This window comes from Adiantum capillus-veneris, chromosome 11 (genome assembly GCF_014529385.1).
Source record: "Adiantum capillus-veneris isolate H3 chromosome 11, ASM1452938v2, whole genome shotgun sequence".
Taxonomy (NCBI): Eukaryota; Viridiplantae; Streptophyta; class Polypodiopsida; order Polypodiales; family Pteridaceae; genus Adiantum; species Adiantum capillus-veneris.
In genome coordinates, this window is record NC_140941.1 from 20,384,818 (window position 1) to 20,405,657 (window position 20,840).

A 20,840-nucleotide genomic window follows, 5' to 3' on the forward strand; every position below is an offset into this window, starting at 1 on the left:
TCTTCTTCTTCTTTTGATAGTTCTTCTAGCTCATCTGACTCGAGCTAAGAGGACAGAAAAGGCAGAAAGCGAAGCAAGAAGCAACGCTTCGGAAAGGGCAAGAAAAAGGCAAAGAAGCCAAAATCTCTCCCCGTGAATGACAGTTCTACAGAGGACTCGTCTGCAGACAGTTCAGACTCTGATGAGAGCAACTTTTATGCAAAGAAGAAGAATTTTGACAAAGCCAACCAGTATGACTTTCTCGAAGACAAAAGCAAGAGAGTCCGAGAGTTTAAGGAAGGTGGACAGTCAATTAAATTTGACACGTTTTCTGGATATAGAGATGCTTCAAAGGCTCTGTCTTTTGTACAACAGTTTGACATCGCTTTCGTGGGAGGGCATTACTCAGAGCACTCTAAGATTCGAAGAGCTACCTCTTACTTTAAAGGGAATGCTCGAACTTGGTGGTCCACGCTTCTATTAAGCAAGACTGCGCCAATTAAATGGCTGAAATTTAAGAGGCTCTTTATTTCTTCTTGGTTGACTCGAGAGTATGAAAGTGATATACGAACTGCTTGGAACCATCTTCGGATCACAAAGAAAGATACAGTGGACGCTTATTGCGAGAGATTTTGGAGCTCTTATCTACCTGCCTCTTCATTTAAGAAGATCTCGTTCAAGGAGCAAATTGAGCGGTTTACCTTGGGTCTTCCTACAGAGATCCGAGATCACTGCTCGGACAAAAGTCAGCTTCTATTCAGGAGTTGATGAGTCATGCGAAACAGGGTTTTGCCATTCACTCTGGCAGTCTGACTTACCACACCGATAAGATCGTGACACAAAGAGCTGAACAGACTTTGACAAATGAAAGTAGAAAGAGAAAGAGCAACTCAGAAAAGAAAGATGCACGACCCAAGCTTACTCCTCAGAAGCGGGCTCGCTTCATCAGGGAAGGGAAGTGCTTTGGATGCAGGGAAACTGGACATATCTCCGCGAAGTGCCCTAAAAAGGCACAGAAAGAATAGAATGACAAGGACGACGAAAGGTCTGAGAGTTCGAGAGCAGCTGAGGAACGTGGAAGAAAAGGCAAGATGAAAACAGGACTGGTTCTAGATTGCGTGGGTACCCATCCCAGCACAATGGACGAGAGTACAGAACTTTGCCAAGCCTGGGGCAAAGTGAAAGACCAAGAAGCCCTGATCTTCTTTGATGGAGGAGCCAAAGCCAACCTTATTTCACCAGAATTGGCGGCGCGGCTCGAGATCACTCCCGATCGGATGGGACCACTTGTAGAGGCTATTCTAGCGGCACCCGGCAAAGACGTAGCCATTACACCTGTCATTGGCAAAATTTGGTTGCATTAGCCCGGAAAGTCAGTGCCTTTCTTCAGCTTTTTGCCGTGCTTTTCAACTTTCTTTTGCGCGACAAAAAGCTGAGCAACTCCTGCATCTACCACCTCTTCTAATTCCTTCTCTCTATACTTCTTGGGAGCAGAAGGTTTCTTGAGAGCGAGTTTTGGGGATGGTATTGTGGTTTTCTGCGACTGCGTATGCACCTCTTCGAGAGAAGTCTTGCTCGTATATTTTGTCACTTTCGGGTCCTTGGCAAAATTAAGCATCATCTTTGTTGCATCGCCAATCAATTGTCGGCGCTCCATCTATTGACGCTCCGCCTGAGTAGGCCAAGGCGGGCCATACTCCTCGCGTGAATCTTTGTTGTCATCCCTTCCTGCATCTCCGGATGCAGAGGGAGTCGATTGATCCTTGTCTGAAGCCATAGGTGCCGCGGAAAAAAAATTGGGATCGGATTTCCCGTAGAAGACAAATCGGCCGTGCTATGATACCACTGTAACAGACTTGGACACTCCAAGTCAAGAATCTACTGCGACAGCACAATAACCACTTCAAAAACAGTTCACAGTTCACAATTGATTAAACACTAGCCCGGTGGAGATCCGTGCCTAGAGGTATTGGCCCCAAAGACTGGTGCCCCTTTCGGTATTTCTTTTTGTATTAATCTGAGTTCAAAGTACAGGAGTGCGCGCAGGCGCTCAGACTCCGACTCTACATCCAGATGCTATGAGTTGTGAAAGGCCTACTCACATATTTAAAAGTACAACGGATGCCAAAAGCAGTACCCCAAAAGCTGAAAATTAAAAGCCCATAGGCTTCCCGCTTTCCACAAGCTCTCTCTCTTGAGCCCATAGAAAAATAAAGCAAAAGATTTTTTTTTTCACTCTCTCGCTGTCTCTTGCTTAATAAAATAAAGCAAAGAGGCTTTCTCTCTCTCCCAATTGCGTGGGAAAAGCAATGTCAAAAAGCTATGCCCAAAAACTGCCGCAAAAGCTGCTTTCCGAAAAATCCGCCGCAAATCACGTGCTGCCACGTCAACAGTTGTACGGTGGGCTGCCACGTCAGCAGGTGTACGGAATTTTCCTGTAGTTAGGGTTAGGGTTTCCCAATTTCCTGCAATAGGGTTAGGGTTTCCTGCACGACTGGACAGCCACGTCGCAATTTGTGGCATCCCCCCCTCTTGAAAGCATTGTAATCGCCCTCGATTACGCCTGCAAAAGAGACAGAAGCCATAAACTGTCTTAGCAAACACTGACTGTTAGTACCTACGCACTAGGAACACACATCTAGCACATGTACCAATCGACAGTCACATCACACGACATCATAGAACATCACATGACATTCAACATTCGTTCCGATCTTAGACCATGATTTATCGGCAATGTAGCTAGCAATCGCCAGTCGGGACCTCATAGATGCCCGATTAACTAACCCCTATTGCAACCATGTCTATTCGAGATCATTTAGACCAAAATGCTGCAATCATTTCGTCTATCAGTTCCTGCACTTATAAACAAGTCAAGAACAAATCAGTTTCATATTCCGGAATTTCATTTCATAAAGTCATACACCAGAATACTGTCAGCTCTCAGTATCCCTGAAGCTCAAAGAGACATCAGTGACTCTAGTACTCTAAAAATCAAGGCATCTATTGACAAAGGAGCAAAGTAACTCCCCTCTTGCGCATCCCACTGCACCAGATCTACGGCCAAGCTGAATTCTGGGTTCCATTTGGAATAGACTATGCTAAACCAAAAGCTTCAACGTAAAGGTTCACGATCTGAGGAGTATCTGCTACGTCCTTTTCCTCCATCCACTTCGCATCCAATGTAGGATAGTTCTTCAATTTAACCAAGAACTGCCTTCGTACTTTACCCTTATTCTTTGTGTCCTTATGTGCCAAAATCTGTTTTGGAACAAGGATCTCCTCGTTTTCCTCCACTTCGGGTTGCTCATCAGGCTCCCCATCATCAGACACATCACCTTTGAAAGGTTTCAAGAGATTCACATGAAATGCATTGTGAATCCTCCAAGTGTCAAGCAGTTTCAGTCCGAAGGAGACATCATTGATCTTTTCAGAGATCTGGAAAGGTCCGTAGTATCTCATACTAAGCTTTGGAAAGAGCCTCTCCTTTCCCTTCTTCTTTCTCAGGCGTGCCTTCTCAAAACATAAGAGCACCCAATCATCCTCCTTCAATTTCAAATTGCGAGGATGGCGATCCGCTGCCTTTTTCTGTCGTTCTTGACATTTTTGCAAAGCCTCACGGACCTTGGCAAAAGCCGTGTCCAAGAAGCGCGTATACTCATCCGCTTCAAAATTCTTACCTTTTGTGCTTAGGAAGGGTGGAACCTTCGCAACACCTTCAACAATCTCAAATGGCGCCTTCCCCGTCAAAGAGTGTATCGTGTTGTTGTAGGCAAATTCCACCAGAGGTAGATACTTTTCCCATTGAGTCTTCTGATCCGACATATAAGACTTCAATAAATCTAAAACCACTGAATTGGCAATCTCAGATTGCCCGTCAGCCTGCGGGTGGAAAGAAGACGAGAACTGCAACCGCGTGCCAATGTTCTCCCAAGTTGCCTTCCAAATAAACTCGTAAATCTAGGGTCACTATCGGAGACAATCATCTCAGGCATGCCATGTAATCTAAAAATCTAGGCCACGAACAGTCTCGCTAAGTGATCCGGCTTGACTGTTTTCTTTACTGGAATGAAATGAACCTGTTTGCTAAATCTGTCAATAACAGTCCAGATACCATCGTGACTACTCTGTGTTCTCGGGAGATCAAAAATGAAATCCATTGCAATACTTTCCCAGGGACGTGTGGGTATGGGCAAAGGCTATAACAATCCCTGTGCTTTATGCTTTTCGCGGTTATCCATGCTCTTACTCAGTGGCGGCATTACCTACATGGAGCGGATCTTACTGTCTTTATGGACCGTCAGAGTTTACGCTACTTCTTGTGACAGAAGCAGCTACCGAAAAAGCAGATGCGGTGCGCGAACATATTGTCACAATTTCACTTCCAGATTGTCCATGTTCAGAGACAGAAGAATTTGGTGGCAGATGCTTTGTCTCAGAAGCCGTTGGTTCTGGCTATTTCCGCAATACAACATAGGAGCTTCGAGGATATGGTCGACCAGTATGCCACAGATCCGAATTTTGCAGACGTTATAGCTACTTGATGAGAAAAACCATGTTGTGTGTTACACAACAGTTGAGGGAAAAGGTTATGTCCGAATGCCACTGTCGACCTTTTACGGGTCACCACGGCGTTGCTACCACCATGAAAGGAATAGAGAGATATTTCTTTTGGTCGAGACTCAAGAAGGATGTGGACGATTTTGTGCGCAGTTGCTTGGTATGCCAGAAGGTCAAGTTTGACAGGCATAAAGCACAGGGATTGTTACAACCTTTGCCCATACCCACCTGCCCTTGGGAAAGTATTGCAATGGATTTCATTTTTGATTTCCCAAGAACACAAAGTGGTCACGATGGTATCTGGACTCTTATTGATAGATTTAGCAAACAGGCTCATTTCATTCCAGTGACAAAAACAGTCAAGCCGGATCGCTTAGCAAGACTGTTTGTGGCCCAAATTTTCAAATTACATGGCATGCCTGAGACGATTGTCTTCAACAGGGACCCCAGATTTACGAGTTTGTTTTGGAAGGCAATTTCGGAGAACATTGACACGTGGTTGCAATTCTCGTCATCTTTCCACCCCCATACTGACGGGCAATTTGAGATTGCCAATTTAGTGGTTTTAGATTTATTGAAGTCTTATATCTCGGATCAAAAGACACAATGGAAAAAGTATCTACCTTTGGTGGCATTTGCCTACAATAACACGATACACTCTTCGACGGGGAAGGCGCCATTTCAGATTATTAAAGGTGATGCGAAGTTCCACCCTTCCTGAGCACAAAAGATAAGATTCTTCAAGCTGACGAGTATACGCGCAAAAATCTCAAGAACGACAGAAAAAGGTAGTACATCGCCATCGTCGCGATTTGAAATTGAAGCAAGATGATTGGGATGAGATACTATGGACCTTTCCAGGTCTTCGAAAAGATCAATGATGTCTCCTTCCGACTGAAATTGCCTGACACTTGGAGGATTCACAATGCATTTCATGTGAGTCTCTTGAAACCTTTCAAAGGTGATGTGCCTAATGATGGGGAGCCCAATGAGCAACCCAAAGTGGAGGAAAACGAGGAGATCCTTGTTCCTGAACAGATTTTGGCACATAAGGACACAAAGAATAAGGGTAAAGTACGAAGGCGGTTCTTCGTTAAACTCAAGAACTATCTTGCATTGGATGCGAAGTGGATGGAGGAGGAGCACCTAGCAGATACTCCTCAGTTTGTGAACCTTTACGTTGAAGCTTTTGGTTTAGCATAGTCTATTATAAATGGAAGCCAGAATTCAGCTTGGCCGCAGATGTGGTGCAATGGGATGCACAAGAGGAGAGTTACTCCGCTCCTTTGTCAACAGATGCCTTGATTTTTAGAATACTAGAGTCGCTGATATCTCTTTGAGCTTCAGGGATACTGAGAGCTGACAATATTCTGTTGTATGACTTTATGAAATGGAATTCCGAAATATTAAACTGATTTATTCTTGACTTGTTTTTAAGTGCAAGAACTGATAGACGAAATGACTGCAGCATTTTGGTCTATATGTTCTCGAATAGACATGGTTGCAATAGGGGTTAGTCAATCGGGCATCTATGAGGTCCCGATTGGATCTAGATGCGATTGCTAGCTACATTGCCGATAAATAATGGTCTAAGATCGGAATGAATGTTGAATGTCATGTGATGTCCTGGGATGTCGTGTGATGTGAATGTCGATTGGTACATGTACTAGATGTGTGTTCCTAGTGCATAGGTACTAACAGTCAGTGTCTACTAAGACAATTTATGGCTTCTGTCTCTTTTGCAAGCGTAATCGAGGGCGATTACAGTGCTTTCAAGAGGGGGGTATGTTACAAAGTGGTGACGTGGCTGCACAGTGTACACACACACTACCCCTTGGTGTGGGAAAGACCATCGGTGAACTGCTGACGTGGTTGCAGCAGGCGGACAGTTTGCTGACATGGCAGGTCCGAACCATTTGCTGACGTGGCAGCCTGCGAATCGCGGCGCAGTTTACAGACACTGACGTGGCAACGCTGGCAGCTTTTGGCAATGCTTTATTTCCCACGCAGGGCAGCCAGAGAGAGAAGATTTTTGCTTTATTAAAGACAGAGAACCTTTTTGCTTTTTTTTTTTTATTAAAGCCTAAGAAAGAGAAAATAGGCTTTGCTTTATTTTCAAAGCTTTTGAGTTTACCAACTTTTGGGGCTCTGCTTTTGGCATCCCTTGTACTCTTTAAATATGTGAGCAGGCCTCTCACAACTCACAGCATCTGGACGTAGAGTCTGAGTGCGAACGCCTGCCTGCACTCTTGTACTTTGAACTCAGATTAATACAAAAAGAAATTCCGAAAGGGGCGCCAGTCTTTGGGGCCAATACCTCTAGGCACGGAACTCCGCCGGGCCAGTGTTGAATCAATAGTGAACTGTGAACTGTTTTTAAAGTGGTTATTTGGGCTGTCGTGGTAGATTCTTGACTTGGAGTGTCAAAGTCTGTTACAGATACCTAAAAAGACAGTGAAAATTTGCACTCCACCTTCCTCCCGTGATTATGTTCCTCTGGTTGACGCCAATAAGAATGTATCATTTAAGCAGCTTCCCTACCATGACAATCGCACGTTGATTGACCCTTGGGAAAAAGCAATGCACTCTTACAAGGATGTATTGTAACGTGACACATCCAACCCTATGTAGCATGATCAGGGTTCAGTCAGTCTGGTCAGTCTAGATTTAGAAGTGATCTCGCACTTTTGTGAGTCTATTCATAGACCATGCATGCCCAGTCACTTAGTGTAGATGCATATCCTCTGGTTGCACACAGCATGATCATAAGCATTCCCATCAGAATCCTTTAGGGGAATTTTCCAATGCATTTAGCCTATTTTACCTATTTTTGACATTTTTCACTTATTATTTTTAAGTGACTTTTGTTGGAAAGTAGGTAGGGCAATTTTGCTAAGTTTGTATATAAGCAAACTAGAGCTAGCACTATCTGGCAGAAGAGGCAGCAGGAGCTCCACACTCAACAGGCAACTTCTCAGCAGAACCCCCCAAGAGACCTAGCGTTTTTGGAGCAGAGCCATCACCTAGCGTTTTCATCACCAGATCAGCCAGTGATTTGCTTTTGCAGATTCCGGCGACAGCAGCACCTCAGAGAAGCCTAGCGTTTTGAATTTTGAAGAGCAACTAGCGACAGCAGCAGAATTTCAGCCCTAGCGTTTTTAGTTTGCAGATCAGACTCAGCGTTTTGCAGCTTTACCGCGACGGAGCAGCAAGGAGCATTAGCGTTTTCAGTTTTCAGTCCCAAACTTCGCAGATCTCACCTTCCCGTAGCAGTTCCTCGCTGCACGGTCAGTTTCCGCAAGGTTTACAGTTTCAGCCCGGAAAACGTAGATGTCAGCATCTGCGTTTTCATCGCGTCGTCGTCGTATCGTCGTCATCGACATAGAGTCAAAATTCAGCAGATAGAAGATTTGCAGATTTCAGCTCATAGCGTTTTTGGACAGCAGTAGAAAGATTGCAGATTTCAGCCCTTAGGTCGACTTCGCCATCACCGTCGTCATCGTCGACATAGCCTAGACTTGCATCAGTCTCATGCATATCATTTGTACCAGATTGTGCAATCATAAGTAGACCACTTTCGCCAACGAGAGTGGGGCCTTCGGAAGAGGGTTTTACAACGTCTCTGGTGTCGTATCTCTCTTCTCTCTCTATCGCTCAGTCTCATACACTTGCATGCACAGTGTCCATTCACTTTGTTTGTGATCATAGCATTCTCTCATTAAGAATGGAGGCCTCTACCTTCCATAAGAACAAATGGAACCTTGAGCACGCTTCGGAGCACTCATCTTGAGCAAAGCGCAAACATTCATTCCCCTGCACCTAACATGTACTTTTGGGTGAGGCTTCCACTTCTCAGGCAGTTTCTATGGACAAGTTTCGTACTTTGACTCAGTGGATGGGTTCTGACATGGATGTGGTGGATGGAGATGTCCATATGGGCATCTCGACTTGATCCTTGTGTAACAGACTTGGAAACTCCAAGTCAAGAATCAACCGCGACAGCACCAAATAACCACTTCAAAACAATTCACAGATCACAATAGATTTGCAATGGCCTGGCGGAGTTCCGTGCCTAGAGATATTGGCCCCAAAGACTGGCGCCCCTTTCGGTATTTCTTTTTGTATTAATCAATCATCAAAGTACAAGAGAGCGGTTAGGGTTTCACTCTCAGACTTTGCGTCCAGATGCTCTGAGAAGTGAAGCCCTCTCCACATATTTAAAGGTACCAGGGATGCCTAAAAGCAGAGCCCCAGAAGCTTTTAAAATCAAAAGCAGTAGTCCTGTCTCTCTCTTAAGAGAGTCTTTTCTTTTTTTATATAAAAAAAAGCAAAATTCGCATCGCTCATCATTTCACCAAAAAAAAAAAAATTTATAGCCTCCGCGATTTTCAAAAATTAGGGATTGCAGGAATTTTAGGGTTTCTGGCAGAAATTGGGGTTTCTGTTGTCCGCCATGTCATTACTTTGTGACATACCTCCCTCTTGAAAGCATTGTAATCGACCGCGATTACGCCTGCAAAACCGACAAAAGCCATAAACCGTCTTAGCAGACACTGACTGTTAGTACCTACGTACTAGGAACACACATCTAGCACATGTACAAAATCGACAGTCACATCACACGACATCACAGGACATCACCAGACATCACAGGACATTCAACATTCATTCGGATCTTAGACCATGATTTATAGGCAATGTAGCTAGCAATCACATCTAGGTCCAATCGGGACCTCATCGATGTCCGATTGACTAACCCCTATTGCAACCATGTCTATTCGAGATCAATCAGACCAAAATGCTGCAGTCATTTCGTCTATCAGTTGCTGCACTCAAAAGAAGTCAGGAACAAATCAGTATCATAATCAGGAATTCCATTTCATAAAGTCATCTAGCAGAATATTGTCAGCTCTCAATATCCCTGAAGCTCAAAGAGACATCAGTGACTATAGTATCAAAATCGAGGCATCTGTTGACAAAGGAGTGGAGTAACTCCCCTCTTGTGCATCCCACTGCACCAGATCTCCGGCCAAGCTGAATTCTCGGTTCTGTTTGGAGTAGACTATGCTAAACCAAAGCATCGAGGTAAAGTTTCACAATCCGAGGAGTATCTACTAGGTCCTCCTCCTCCATCCACTTCGCATCAAATGCAGGAAAGTTCTTGAACTAAACCAAGAACCGCCTTCGGACTTTACCTTTCTTCATATCGTTATGTGCCAAAATCTGTTCAGGAACAAGGATCTCCTCGTTTTCTTCCACTTCGGGTTGCTCATCAGGCTCCCCATCATCAGGCACATCACCCTTAACAGGTTTCAAGAGACTCACATGCAATGCATTATGAATCCTTTAAGTATCTGGCAGTTTCAATCGGAAGGAGACATCATTTATCTTTTCAGTAATCTGGAAACGTCCGTAGTATCGCATACTAAGCTTTGGAAAAAGCCTCTCTTTTCCCTTTTTCTTTCATAGGCGTGCCTTCTCAAAATTAAGAGCACCCAATCATCCTCCTTCAATTTCAAGTCGCGACGATGGCGATCCACTGCCTTTTTCTGTCGTTCTTGAGACTCCTGCAAAGTCTCGCGAACCTTGGCAAAAGCCGTATCCAAATCTCGCGAATATTCATCCGCTTCAAATATCTAATCTTTCGTGCTCAAGAAGGATGGAACCTTCGCAGCACTTTCAACAATCTCACATGGCGTCTTCCCTGTCGAAGAGTGTATCGTGTTACTGTAGGAAAATTCCACCAAAGATAGGTTCTTTTCCCATTGAGTCTTCTAATCCGAGATACAAGACTTCAATAAATCTAAAATCACTGAATTGGCAATCTCAAATTGCCCGTCAGTCTGCAAGTGGAACGATGACCAGAACTACAACTACGTGCCAATGTTCTCCCAAATTGCCTTCCAAAACAAACTCATAAATCTACGGTCTCTGTCGGAGACAATCATCTCAGACGTGCCATGTATTGGAAAATCATCATGATCATTCTGTGTTCTCGGGAGATCAAAAATGAAATTCATTTCAATATTTTCCCAGGGGCGGGTGGGTATGGATACAGGCTGTAACAACCCCTGTTCTTTATGCCTGTCAAACTTGCCCTTCTGGCATACCAAGCAACTGCGCACAAACTCCTCCACATCTTTCATGAGTCTCGGCCGAAAGAAATATCTCTCTACCCCTTTCATGGTGGTAGCAATGCCGCGGTGACCCGTAAAAGGTGGACAGTGGCATTCAGTCATAACCTTATCCCTCAACGGCTGTGTAACGCACAACATAGTCTTTCTCATCAAGTAGCCTTCCCGAAGGAAGTATCCCGCTACTGTCTCCCCATCCCGTATCCGTGTGAAAATATCTGCAAAATCTGTATCTGTGGCATACTGATCAACCATATCCTCGAAGCTCCTATGATGTATCGCGGAAATAGCCAGAACCAACGGTTTCCGAGACAAAGTATCTGCCACCACATACTTCTGTCCCTGCACATGGACAATCTGGAAGTGGAACTGTGACAAGATGTTCGCCCACCGCATCTGCTTTTCCGAAATCTGCTTCTGTGACAAGTAGCGCAAACTCTGATGGTCTGTAAAGACAGTAAAATCCGCTCCGAGTAGGTAATGCCGCCACTGAGTAAGAGCATGGATAACCGCCAAAAGCTCTTTCTCATAAATCTGTGCTGTCATCTCCAGCCTAGAGAACAAACGGCTCTCGTAAGCTATGACATGGCCTTCTTGCATAAAGACCGCACCCAGACTACGACCACAAGCATCACAATATACTTCAAATGACTTCTGCAAGTCCGGCAAAGTCAAAATAGGACCTGTAGTCAATTTCTTTTTCAATGTCCAAAAGGCAGTCACCTCTGTGGGTCCCCACGAAAAAGGTACTCCTTTCAGTGTCAAGGTATGCAAAGGGGAACCAACCTCTGCAAACATTCGTATGAACCGCCTGTAGTACGAACACAGTCCCAAGAAGCTTCTAACTTCATGGACATTCCTCAAATCGGGCCAATCACGGATAGTCTCTATCTTGGCCGGGTCCATTTGCACTCCTGCTGCTGCTGACACGATGTGTCTCAAAAAGTGTATCTCTGGTAGGAAAAATTCACTTTTCTTTGCATTAATCACTAATGTGTGATCTCGTAATGCCCGAAAGACTTGAAGCAGATGATCTCTGTGTTCTGCCTCATTCTTGGAGAAAACAATGATGTCATCAAAGAAAGTGCCAACAAATAGCATGTACTCTCGAAAAATCTTGTCCATCATCCGGTTAAATGTCGCAGGAGCATTGGTTAATCCAAAAGGCTTACCAAAAACTCAAATAACCCAAAAGTCATCCGAAAAGCTGTCTTGTAGACATCTCTCGGCGCTATCCTGATCTAATGATATACACTCTTCAAGTCAATCCTGCTAAAGCACGAGGATCCTTGTAACCTGTCGAGTATATCATCGATCCTAGGAATCGGAAATCTGTTCTTGATGGTGATTTCGTTGAGAGTGCTATAATCGATGCACATTCTCCAAGATCCGTCTTTCTTCAAAACCAACAACACTGGAGAGCAATACGGTGAAGTACTAGGCTGGACAAGACCCTTTTCCAAGAGGTCTTTCACTCGGTTCATAATCTTTTCATTCTGTACTTGGCTCACACGGTAAGGTGGCCAATTCGGTGGCGTGCTTCCAAGTATCAGATCAATGGTTTGATCTTCAGGCCCTCTGAAAAGCAATCGGCATGAGTGTGGAGAAAAATCTTGGCGTTCTTTTGATCAAGTCAAAACATATTCAACCTTTATCCAGCGTTCAGCTCTCTCCCAAAGAATGAGTAAGAAACTGAAGTTCATCAAGTACAATCTCTAAGCCCTTCATTTATCAAAGTCGCTTTCTCAGCCCGGTAGTCAACCATGGCGTAGTTCTTGTGGTACCAAGGGATCCTGAGTAGAACGTCACTAGCGTGCCTTCAACACCCCTGTCATTGCAAACAAAGTTTGCCAATACTCGGTGTAATGGCAACATCCAATCCGGGTGCCAGTCAAGAACTACCTCTGCCTGTGGCGTCAGTCTGTCAGGCGTAATTCCACATCGAGCGGCCAATTGCAAGTGAAAAGAAGTTGGCCTTTGCTCCTTCAAAAGAGCTTCCTGATCCTTCACTTTGCCCCAAAAGCGGCAAAGTTTGTACTTTCATTCATTAGATTCGGTACAGGTCCCACGCCATGTGGTACCAGTTCTACTTTTCTATCTGCCTTTTCTGCCACATTCCTCAGCTGCTCTCGAACTCTCAGGCATGTCGTCGTCTTTATCATTCTGTTCTTTTTGTGCCTTATTAGGGCACTTCGCGGAGATATGTCCCTGTTCCCCGCATCCAAAGCACTTCTCCTCTCTGATGAAGCAAGCTCTCTCCTCAGGAGTAAGCTTGGGTCGTGCATCATTTTTCTCTTGGTTGCTCTTTTTTCTTTCTACTTTCATTCCCAGAAGTCTGTTCGGCTCGTTGTGTCATAGCCTCATTTGTGGGGTAGGGCAGACTGCCAGAGTGAATGGCAAAGCCCCGCGTCGCATGACTCATCAACTCCTGAATAGAAGCTGACTTCTGTTCCAAGCAGTGATCTCGGATCTCTGTAGGTAGACCCAAGGTAAACAACTTAATCTGTTCTCTGAACGAGATCTTCTTGAATGAAGAGGCGGGTAGAAAAGAGCTCCAGAATCTTTCACAATAAGCATTAATTGTATCTTTCTTGGTCATCCGAAGATGGTTCCAAGCAGCTCGTATATCTCGCTGAAACTCTTGAGTCAACCAAGAAGAAATAAAAAGCCTCTTGAATTTCAGCCATGTAACTGGCACAGTCTTGCTTGATAGAAGCGTGGACCACCAAGTGCGAGCATTCCCCTTAAAATAAGAGGCAGCTCTCCGAATCTTGGAGTGCTCTGAATAGCGTCCTCCCGCGAAAGCGATGTCAAACTGCTGTATAAAAGACAAAGCCTTCGAAGCATCTGAGTATCCTAAAAAAGTATCAAACTTGATCGAGTGGCCACCTTCCTTAAACTCTTGGACTTTCTTGCTTTTATCTTCAAGAAAGTCTTACTGGTTGGCTTTGTAAAAATTCTTCTTGTTCGCATAAAACTTTCCGTCATCGGAATCTGAGCTGTCTGTAGAAGAGTCCTCAGTAGAACTGTCAGTCTCTGGGCGAGATGTAGCCTTCTTTGCCATTTTCTTGCCCTTTCCGAAGCTTTGTGTCTTGCTTCGCTTTTTGCTTTTTCTGTCTTCTTCGCTCTAATCCGAGGAGCTAGAAGAACTGTCAGAAGAAGAAGAAGAAGAACTGGGTACTCCTTCAAATCGAACACGCTTCTTCCGTTTCTTTGCCTTGTCAAATGTCAACCGACGACCCAAATATCCCGGGAAGTCAGTGCCTTTCTTCTGCTTTTTGCCGTGCTTTTTGCCTTTCTTTTGCACGTCGAAAAGCTGAGCAATCCGTGCATCAACCACGGTCTCTAGTTCCTTCTCCGTATATTTCTTGGAGGCAGAAGGTTTCTTGAGAGCGGGGTCCGGGAGTGGTGTTGTCGTTCTTTGTCACTCCATCTGTACCTTCCAAAGAGGCATATATTTTGCCATCTTCGGGTCCTTGGCAAAATTGAGCATCATCTTTGTTGCATCACCAATCAATTGACGACGCTCCATCTCTCTTTGCTCCGCCTGAGTAGGCAGAGGCGGGCCATACTCTCTGTCTGAATCTTCGTTGTGATCCCAGCCCGCATCTCCAGATGCAGAGGGAGTCGACTGATCATTGCCTGAAGCCATAGATGCCGCGGAAAAAAAAAATCAGGGATCGGATTTCCCGTAGAAGAGAAATCGGCCGTGCTCTGATACCAATGTAACAGACTTGGACACTCCAAGTCAAGAATCAACCGCGACAGCACCAAATAACCACTTCAAAACAATTCACAGATCACAATAGATTTGCACTGGCCCGGCGGAGTTCCGTGCCTAGAGATATTGGCCCCAAAGACTGGCGCCCCTTTCGGTATTTCTTTTTGTATTAATCAATCATCAAAGTACGAGAGAGCGGTTAGGGTTTCACTCTTAGACTCTGCGTCCAGATGCTCTGAGAAGTGAAGCCCTCTCCACATATTTAAAGGTACAAGGGATGCCCAAAAGCAAAGCCCCAAAAGCTTTTAAAATCAAAAGCAGTAGTCCTCTCTCTCTCTTAAGAGAGTCTTTTCTTTTTTTGTATAAAAAAAGCAAAATTCGCGTCGCTCATCATTTCAAAAAAAAAAAAGCAAACTTCGCGTCGCTCATCATTTTTATTTTTTTTTTAGCCTCCGCGATTTCCGGAAATTAGGGTTTGCAAGAATTTTAGGGTTTTTGGCAGAAATTAGGGTTTCTGCTGTCCGCCATGTCATCACTTTGCGACACCTTGTGTCTCTTGCCGTTGTAAATATAGTTTCCAATGCATAGTCGCATTAAATGTATTAATGTGTGTGGGTTATGTAGCCTTGATAAATGGTGACTGACCTGGCACTATGTACATACATGTAAGGCAGATATCGTGGTTTTGCAAGAACACAATCAGCATGACTTTGCTGGTTAGTGTTCTTATTTTGCAAGTTGTTGGATTGCATATGCTGGTTTGCAAGATTACTTAGGTTTATCGATGTTGGTTCGGTATGAGCTTCAACCAGTTCTCTTGTATAATGATCCGCACGGCCGCTGGATGGTGATTCAATGCTTGTTGAACGGTCAGGTGTATGAATTTGGAGGCATTTATGCGTATACATCATCTGGACACAGAGCTGCTCTATGGCGAGACATCTCTTCTCGCTCCTGGACCTCAAGTGCATTCCTTTGTGGTGATTTTGATAATACCCCTGAGGTGGTTGATAGTACCACTGGCAATTCACATATATTGTTTGCGGAAAGGCAAGAATGGGATAATCTCTTTGCTTCTACTCAGATGATTGATATATGGGGGCATTTGCATCCAAACGCCTCTGGTGTTACTTTTCAACATGTTGTCCACTCTTCTTATCGAGCGTGGTTGGATAGATGGTATTTGCTTAATTTGCAACAATATGAGGAATTTGTATGTGAGGTCAACATCGTTTACACCTTGCAGTTATCGGATCATTACCCTGGTTTGCTGGATGTGAGTTTTGGGTAGACTCGTTGTGATCGGGCTCTTCCTAGGAAACGTCTGCTACTTGTTAATAGGGCTTATCTCACACATGAGGTTTTTCGAGACATGATTTCTGAGGTTATTCCCCCTCTGCTTGCTCATATGCATCTTGATCTTGATGCCGCTTGGTATCGCTTTGTTATGAGGGTGCAAAGTGTTATTTGTGAATATGGCAAGCATTACATGCGGTGCACTCGAGGGGATGTCAAAGATGCGAAGCATGCTTGTCAACGACTGTAAGCGTTGGCTGATTTGCGGCCTCTGTCTAATTTTGAGATGTCGAAATTATGTGAAGCTTCTGTGTGTATTCAGCGTAATGACAAACAAAAGCTTGCTAAATGGCAGACACGTGCCCGTCAACAGGCTTTCATGGATAAAGGCTGTGCTTCGAAGCAATTCTTTAAGTGTTTGCATCATTCAAGACTCTCACAGGCAATCAAGCGAGTTATGCTTTCCTCAAGTGTTTGGACTTCTTCAAAGCAAGAACTTGCGGATGCCATGGTTTTGCATTATCGACAAGTGTTTGCTGCTCCTTCTCAGGCATCTTCGGCTGCTTGCCATGCGCGCCAATTGATGCTTTCCTTTGTTACTCCGATCATATCCCCACAAGATGCATGTGGCCTTGAGGACCCTTTCACTGCTTCAGAAGTGCATAGTGCGTTGCTTGCTTTGGGCCGTTGGCATTCTCTGCTCTGGGATGGGCTTACTGTGGAATTTTTCCTCTCCTTCTAGGAGCCTCTTGAGCATCCACTCCTTTTCATGATTAATGCGGCATGGGAGAAACAGGATTTGCCACTATCTTGGAAAGAAGGTGTACTTAAATTGCTGCCTAAGCAAGCGCTTTGTGAGCTTTTCAGGTTATTTTTAAATTTTTGAAATAAAAAAGGGATATGTACCTCTTCAAATCAGGATACATCATTATCCTTAGGATTGTAGCATTTTGACGGGAATGAAAGGAAGAAGGAGAAGTGATTCTACCACTACGTAATGGTGTTCATACTATTTCTTTTGTTTTCAGAATTCTGTCGCAATGTAGGCTCCTGAATGTCTTATGAATTTTGTTTCTTTATCGTTAGTCATCCAGACACACTCTTAATGACATGAATACCCCTGAGTCTTAATTATATGGTGTTTGTGAGTTGCCATAAGCCCTAATAACAGTTGTGAATCTTGTTGTTCGGCCTCTTGTGCAAGCCATGAACCTCAAGAGGGAAGGGGAGAATGACGATGGTAAAGTAACCCTGTCAGCAAACCATATGACTAATGAGCATAGCCTTTTAGTCTTTTTTGTGATCTTGAAAACATTGGTGACTTGGGTTATCTAGTATATCATTTTGTGTGGAATATTTCAAACATTCCACTCCATTGAAGAGTTAAGTGTTTTGTTTCTTTTGACATTGTTTGTGTAGTGTTCTTCCTTGCTATGCTGAAGCGATCGCAAGGGCTATGGCAAGTTGGCTTGGAGGTAAGCTCCCCACCTTTGTCCGATTGAATAGTCTTCAACACTAGATTGCTTTCCTTCTCCACAAAAGTACGCCAATTCTTGAAGAGGCCAAATGCCTTGTGCTTGTGCTATAGAAAATATACCCAAGTAAAGCGGCTAAAATCATCCACCAATAACATGAAATAGAGCTTTCTCTGGCCAACGCTTCAATAAGAGACTGAGTCAGCCACCCTCACAATCCAACTACAGGATGGGCATCTTTGTCACTGCCCCACGCCAGACTTTTCTTCAGAGACATGGACCCAGGAAAGAGATTTAGATGGGAGCTGATCAGCAGCCTCACCATCTGGTTTATATGGAAGGCTTAATGCTTCCAGGTATTTGAGGGTTGCCTCCAGCCACCAGCAGTGATTGTTCAAGCCCTCTGGCTCAAATTCATCAATACACTCAAATGACACTATGACAGAATTAGAAGCAGCTCAAATCAGTGCAAGAGGCGTCACAAAGCCTTCATTAGCCTCTGGTGGCCAGGACCCTTCTTACGGTGGACTATGGCCTCTTGGAAGTATAGGCTATCTGTCCAGCGAAATACACACTTGATATTGGGAGAGTCTCCTCTTTTGGAGTATGTACACATTCCCTCTGTGCAGGAGCTGATGTAGCCGGCTGGACAATTTTCAACTATTAGAAAGGTTCTAATTGGTGCACCAAAAAAGAAACAAACCATAGACATCTCCTATGCATACACCTGATATATACATGCATGCATCTATAAATAAGAGACGTTCAAATTAGTTATAGAGGAGACACCAAAAACAACAGTATCCTAGTGTTTTCTGCAGCATTTCAATGTGTAAAATTATGCATACATAAGCATGCGTGCAAACATACACCTGTGTAGACGTGCACATTCTTATCAACACAAAACAGTAGACGGTGGATTACCGGTAAATCTTGCAGCACTGTTGGTGGTGTCCAGCAGTGATCATTCTTTGTGCAAGTTCATGCAGTTGAGGAATAACTTTTGGCGGAATAAGAGAACCAAAACCTTCCAGACCTTTGGCATTTTTTCCATTTGCAGGATGCGAGGGAACACCCTTTCCTGCCGATTCCTCTCCACCACCCCCTTGACTTCCAGATGTTGGAGTTGAGCGGACAGAGTTCGGTAAGCACTCCATCAGCCTTGCAGGTTCTTGCATCTTGCTGCATGAAGAGTTATACTCATCAACATAGAACTCTTAATTTCTTTCTTATAAACCCGTGCTTATGGCCACGACTCTAGGCATGTGTCTTTGCTTGCCTGTGAAGGGTTAGTAAGCTTTTAAATTCTTCCTCCAGCCTTGTCATAGCCTTCGAGAGCAATCCATGTGCATGATTCAAGGCAGAATCACTGCTTTTGAAACTACTATTGTATGTGAAAAACTCCACATTAGTCCGAAGCTCATCCACAGCAGCTAGATACCCACCTAAATCTTCGCGAGGGCCTTCAATTATTTTCGACTCCACCTGGACAACATTGACATTCAAACTCGAATGAGGAATTCCTAAATTCACTGCATATAACACAGAGAGGTATAATCATACGCCATCTGGCAATATTGCCCGTACAAATGATACACTAAAACACAGTAATAAGTCATGCGTGGATAAATAAGATTTGGCAAGCAAAAAAATGGTCCAAATTCATACGGCAGTCAGACAACCTTGACCAAGTAAGAAAAGCTCAACCTTTCAATTCACATACAAGACAGCCAAGTTTGATCATACACCATCTGACCCTTCTGTCCCCACAACATGCCACATTTATGCACTAAAACATACTAATAAGTCATACTAATAAGTCATGCATGGATATGTAAGCTTTGGAAGCAGAAAAAGCCAAGATTTATCTGGCAGATCAGACAACCTTGGCCAAGTAACAGAAGCTCAACCTTTCGAGACACGTCAAACTGTGTAAGAATCTTCTCTGCCACCTTCAGTGTGTTGTCAATATTTTCATGTGCCTTCCTTATTGCATGAGTGTGTACCTGAAACCAGTTTTCAAAAGTGAAACCACAAAGAAAGAAACAATCAGATTTATGAGGTCAAGAAACAAAAAACAAAGCCCAAGAAAAATTTGTAATCAGCAAAAGACCACTCGAGCTCAAGAATCAAAACCACCGCATATGTGAACAATGATGTTCCTGCGGGGTAAGGTTAGACTTATTCAACTAGGTATGTATATGACAACACCCAATTCTATGCCCATATAAGAAGCACCATTGTACACACAATTCCACATTAATGCATTCTATTTTTCTCCCCTGATCATGCATGCTACTCTTGTTTGTCCAGCCTAATTCCAGCACCTAGTATCGGAGCCCTAGAATGAGTAGCATCCCTAATCACTACTTTTATATCCTATATAGCTTCTGTAACACTTGCATCTGTGGTTCACCACTATTATATCCTACATAGATCCCATTAGCTAGTGTGGGCACAGGGCATGTTCTTGTGTTATTTTTGAGCCACCTGGTTAACTAGGATCTAATTACTGATGAAATATTGCACTAATTAGTGTGTAGTTATGCACACGCTGTCACGAGGACGTGGCAGTTATTAACCATGTCACAGAGATGTGGCAACTGCTAACCTTGGTTGTTGGTTTCTTTCCAATGGGGTTTATTTTATTTGTTTAAGACCCTCTTTTTGAAGTAGCAAACGGTCGGACATTGTATGGCCAATGTGAACGGTAGATTCACCCGCAGACGAGAAGGGGTCGGCACTGGAATTCGTATGGTAAGAGGATGTCTAGGCTCAGAGCAAGATCATATAGGTCCCCCCGTCGCACTTAGCAAGTTGGTGGATACTAGGAAGTGAACTCAATTAAGGCGTAAAGTCAAGGTGGGACTACCAACAAAAAGTATCTGACAGTTGGGCCACATTGCATTTTTGGATGCGGTCCCAATGAGGATAGATGGTCAGAAGACCAGTGGGAGCCCAACGGAAGCATCTCCTAAAATTTAGGGAACTGCTATTTTGGGCCACGAAATGTGTTCGCGTCATTACCTTCGGTATGACTAGGGGAACACTTTACAACTCTGCCGCGAAGTCAACTGACGCACCAGTTGAGATATTTTTAGCAGGGAAAGCCCAAACTCGGAAACTGGGCGACGTGTCAGCTTGTGAGCAATTCTGCCACTCTGGGAGGCAAAAACGAGCTGCATATCAACAAAGGGGGCGCCATTTTCAGCCACAGGCGGATTGCAACAGGTACAGAAGCTATGGAATGCTTACCTTGCCCTCTATGTACAGTATGGTGACGGGAGTGATGCCCCGCACGCTACATACTGCTCTCTTTCTCCCCTACGTGCAGTTATGTGATGCCCCACAAGAGGGCTACTCATTTGACTGATGTACAGTTGTGTGGGTTCATGCTTTTGGGCTGAGGCAAGAGCCTCCTTGAGTAGGAACAGGGGTAGCTAACTACTGCTCCAAAGCAGGCACTGGTGAGGGTCATAACCTCACCGTACAGGTGCGAAATCAGCGTTGTGTATGCGCTGTAATTTGACTGTTTTTTCAACCATACGGACGCCAGGATCATTGGGAATCGTGCCCCACTGGCAAAGGACAGTTAGGGGACTGTTTGGGGCTGAAAACAGGGCAAAAACCAGTAAATACAGCGTGCTGAATTTACTGTTTTTGGACAGGAATCAG

At 44.2% G+C, this 20,840-nt stretch overlaps 1 protein-coding gene across 1 annotated transcript in view; it reads right to left on the reverse strand.

Moving 5' to 3' along the window:
• Positions 1-20,840, reverse strand: part of LOC147446964 (exocyst complex component EXO70A1-like) — a 139,804-nt gene that overhangs the window by 22,737 nt on the left and 96,227 nt on the right. The window contains exons 2-4 of the mRNA XM_086522879.1: positions 19,076-19,171; positions 18,445-18,650; positions 18,090-18,347 (exon numbers count right to left, since the gene is read on the reverse strand). Of these exons, the coding sequence (XP_086379005.1) occupies positions 18,090-18,347; positions 18,445-18,650; positions 19,076-19,171 (560 nt within the window). The remainder of the gene's footprint in view (positions 1-18,089; positions 18,348-18,444; positions 18,651-19,075; positions 19,172-20,840) is intronic.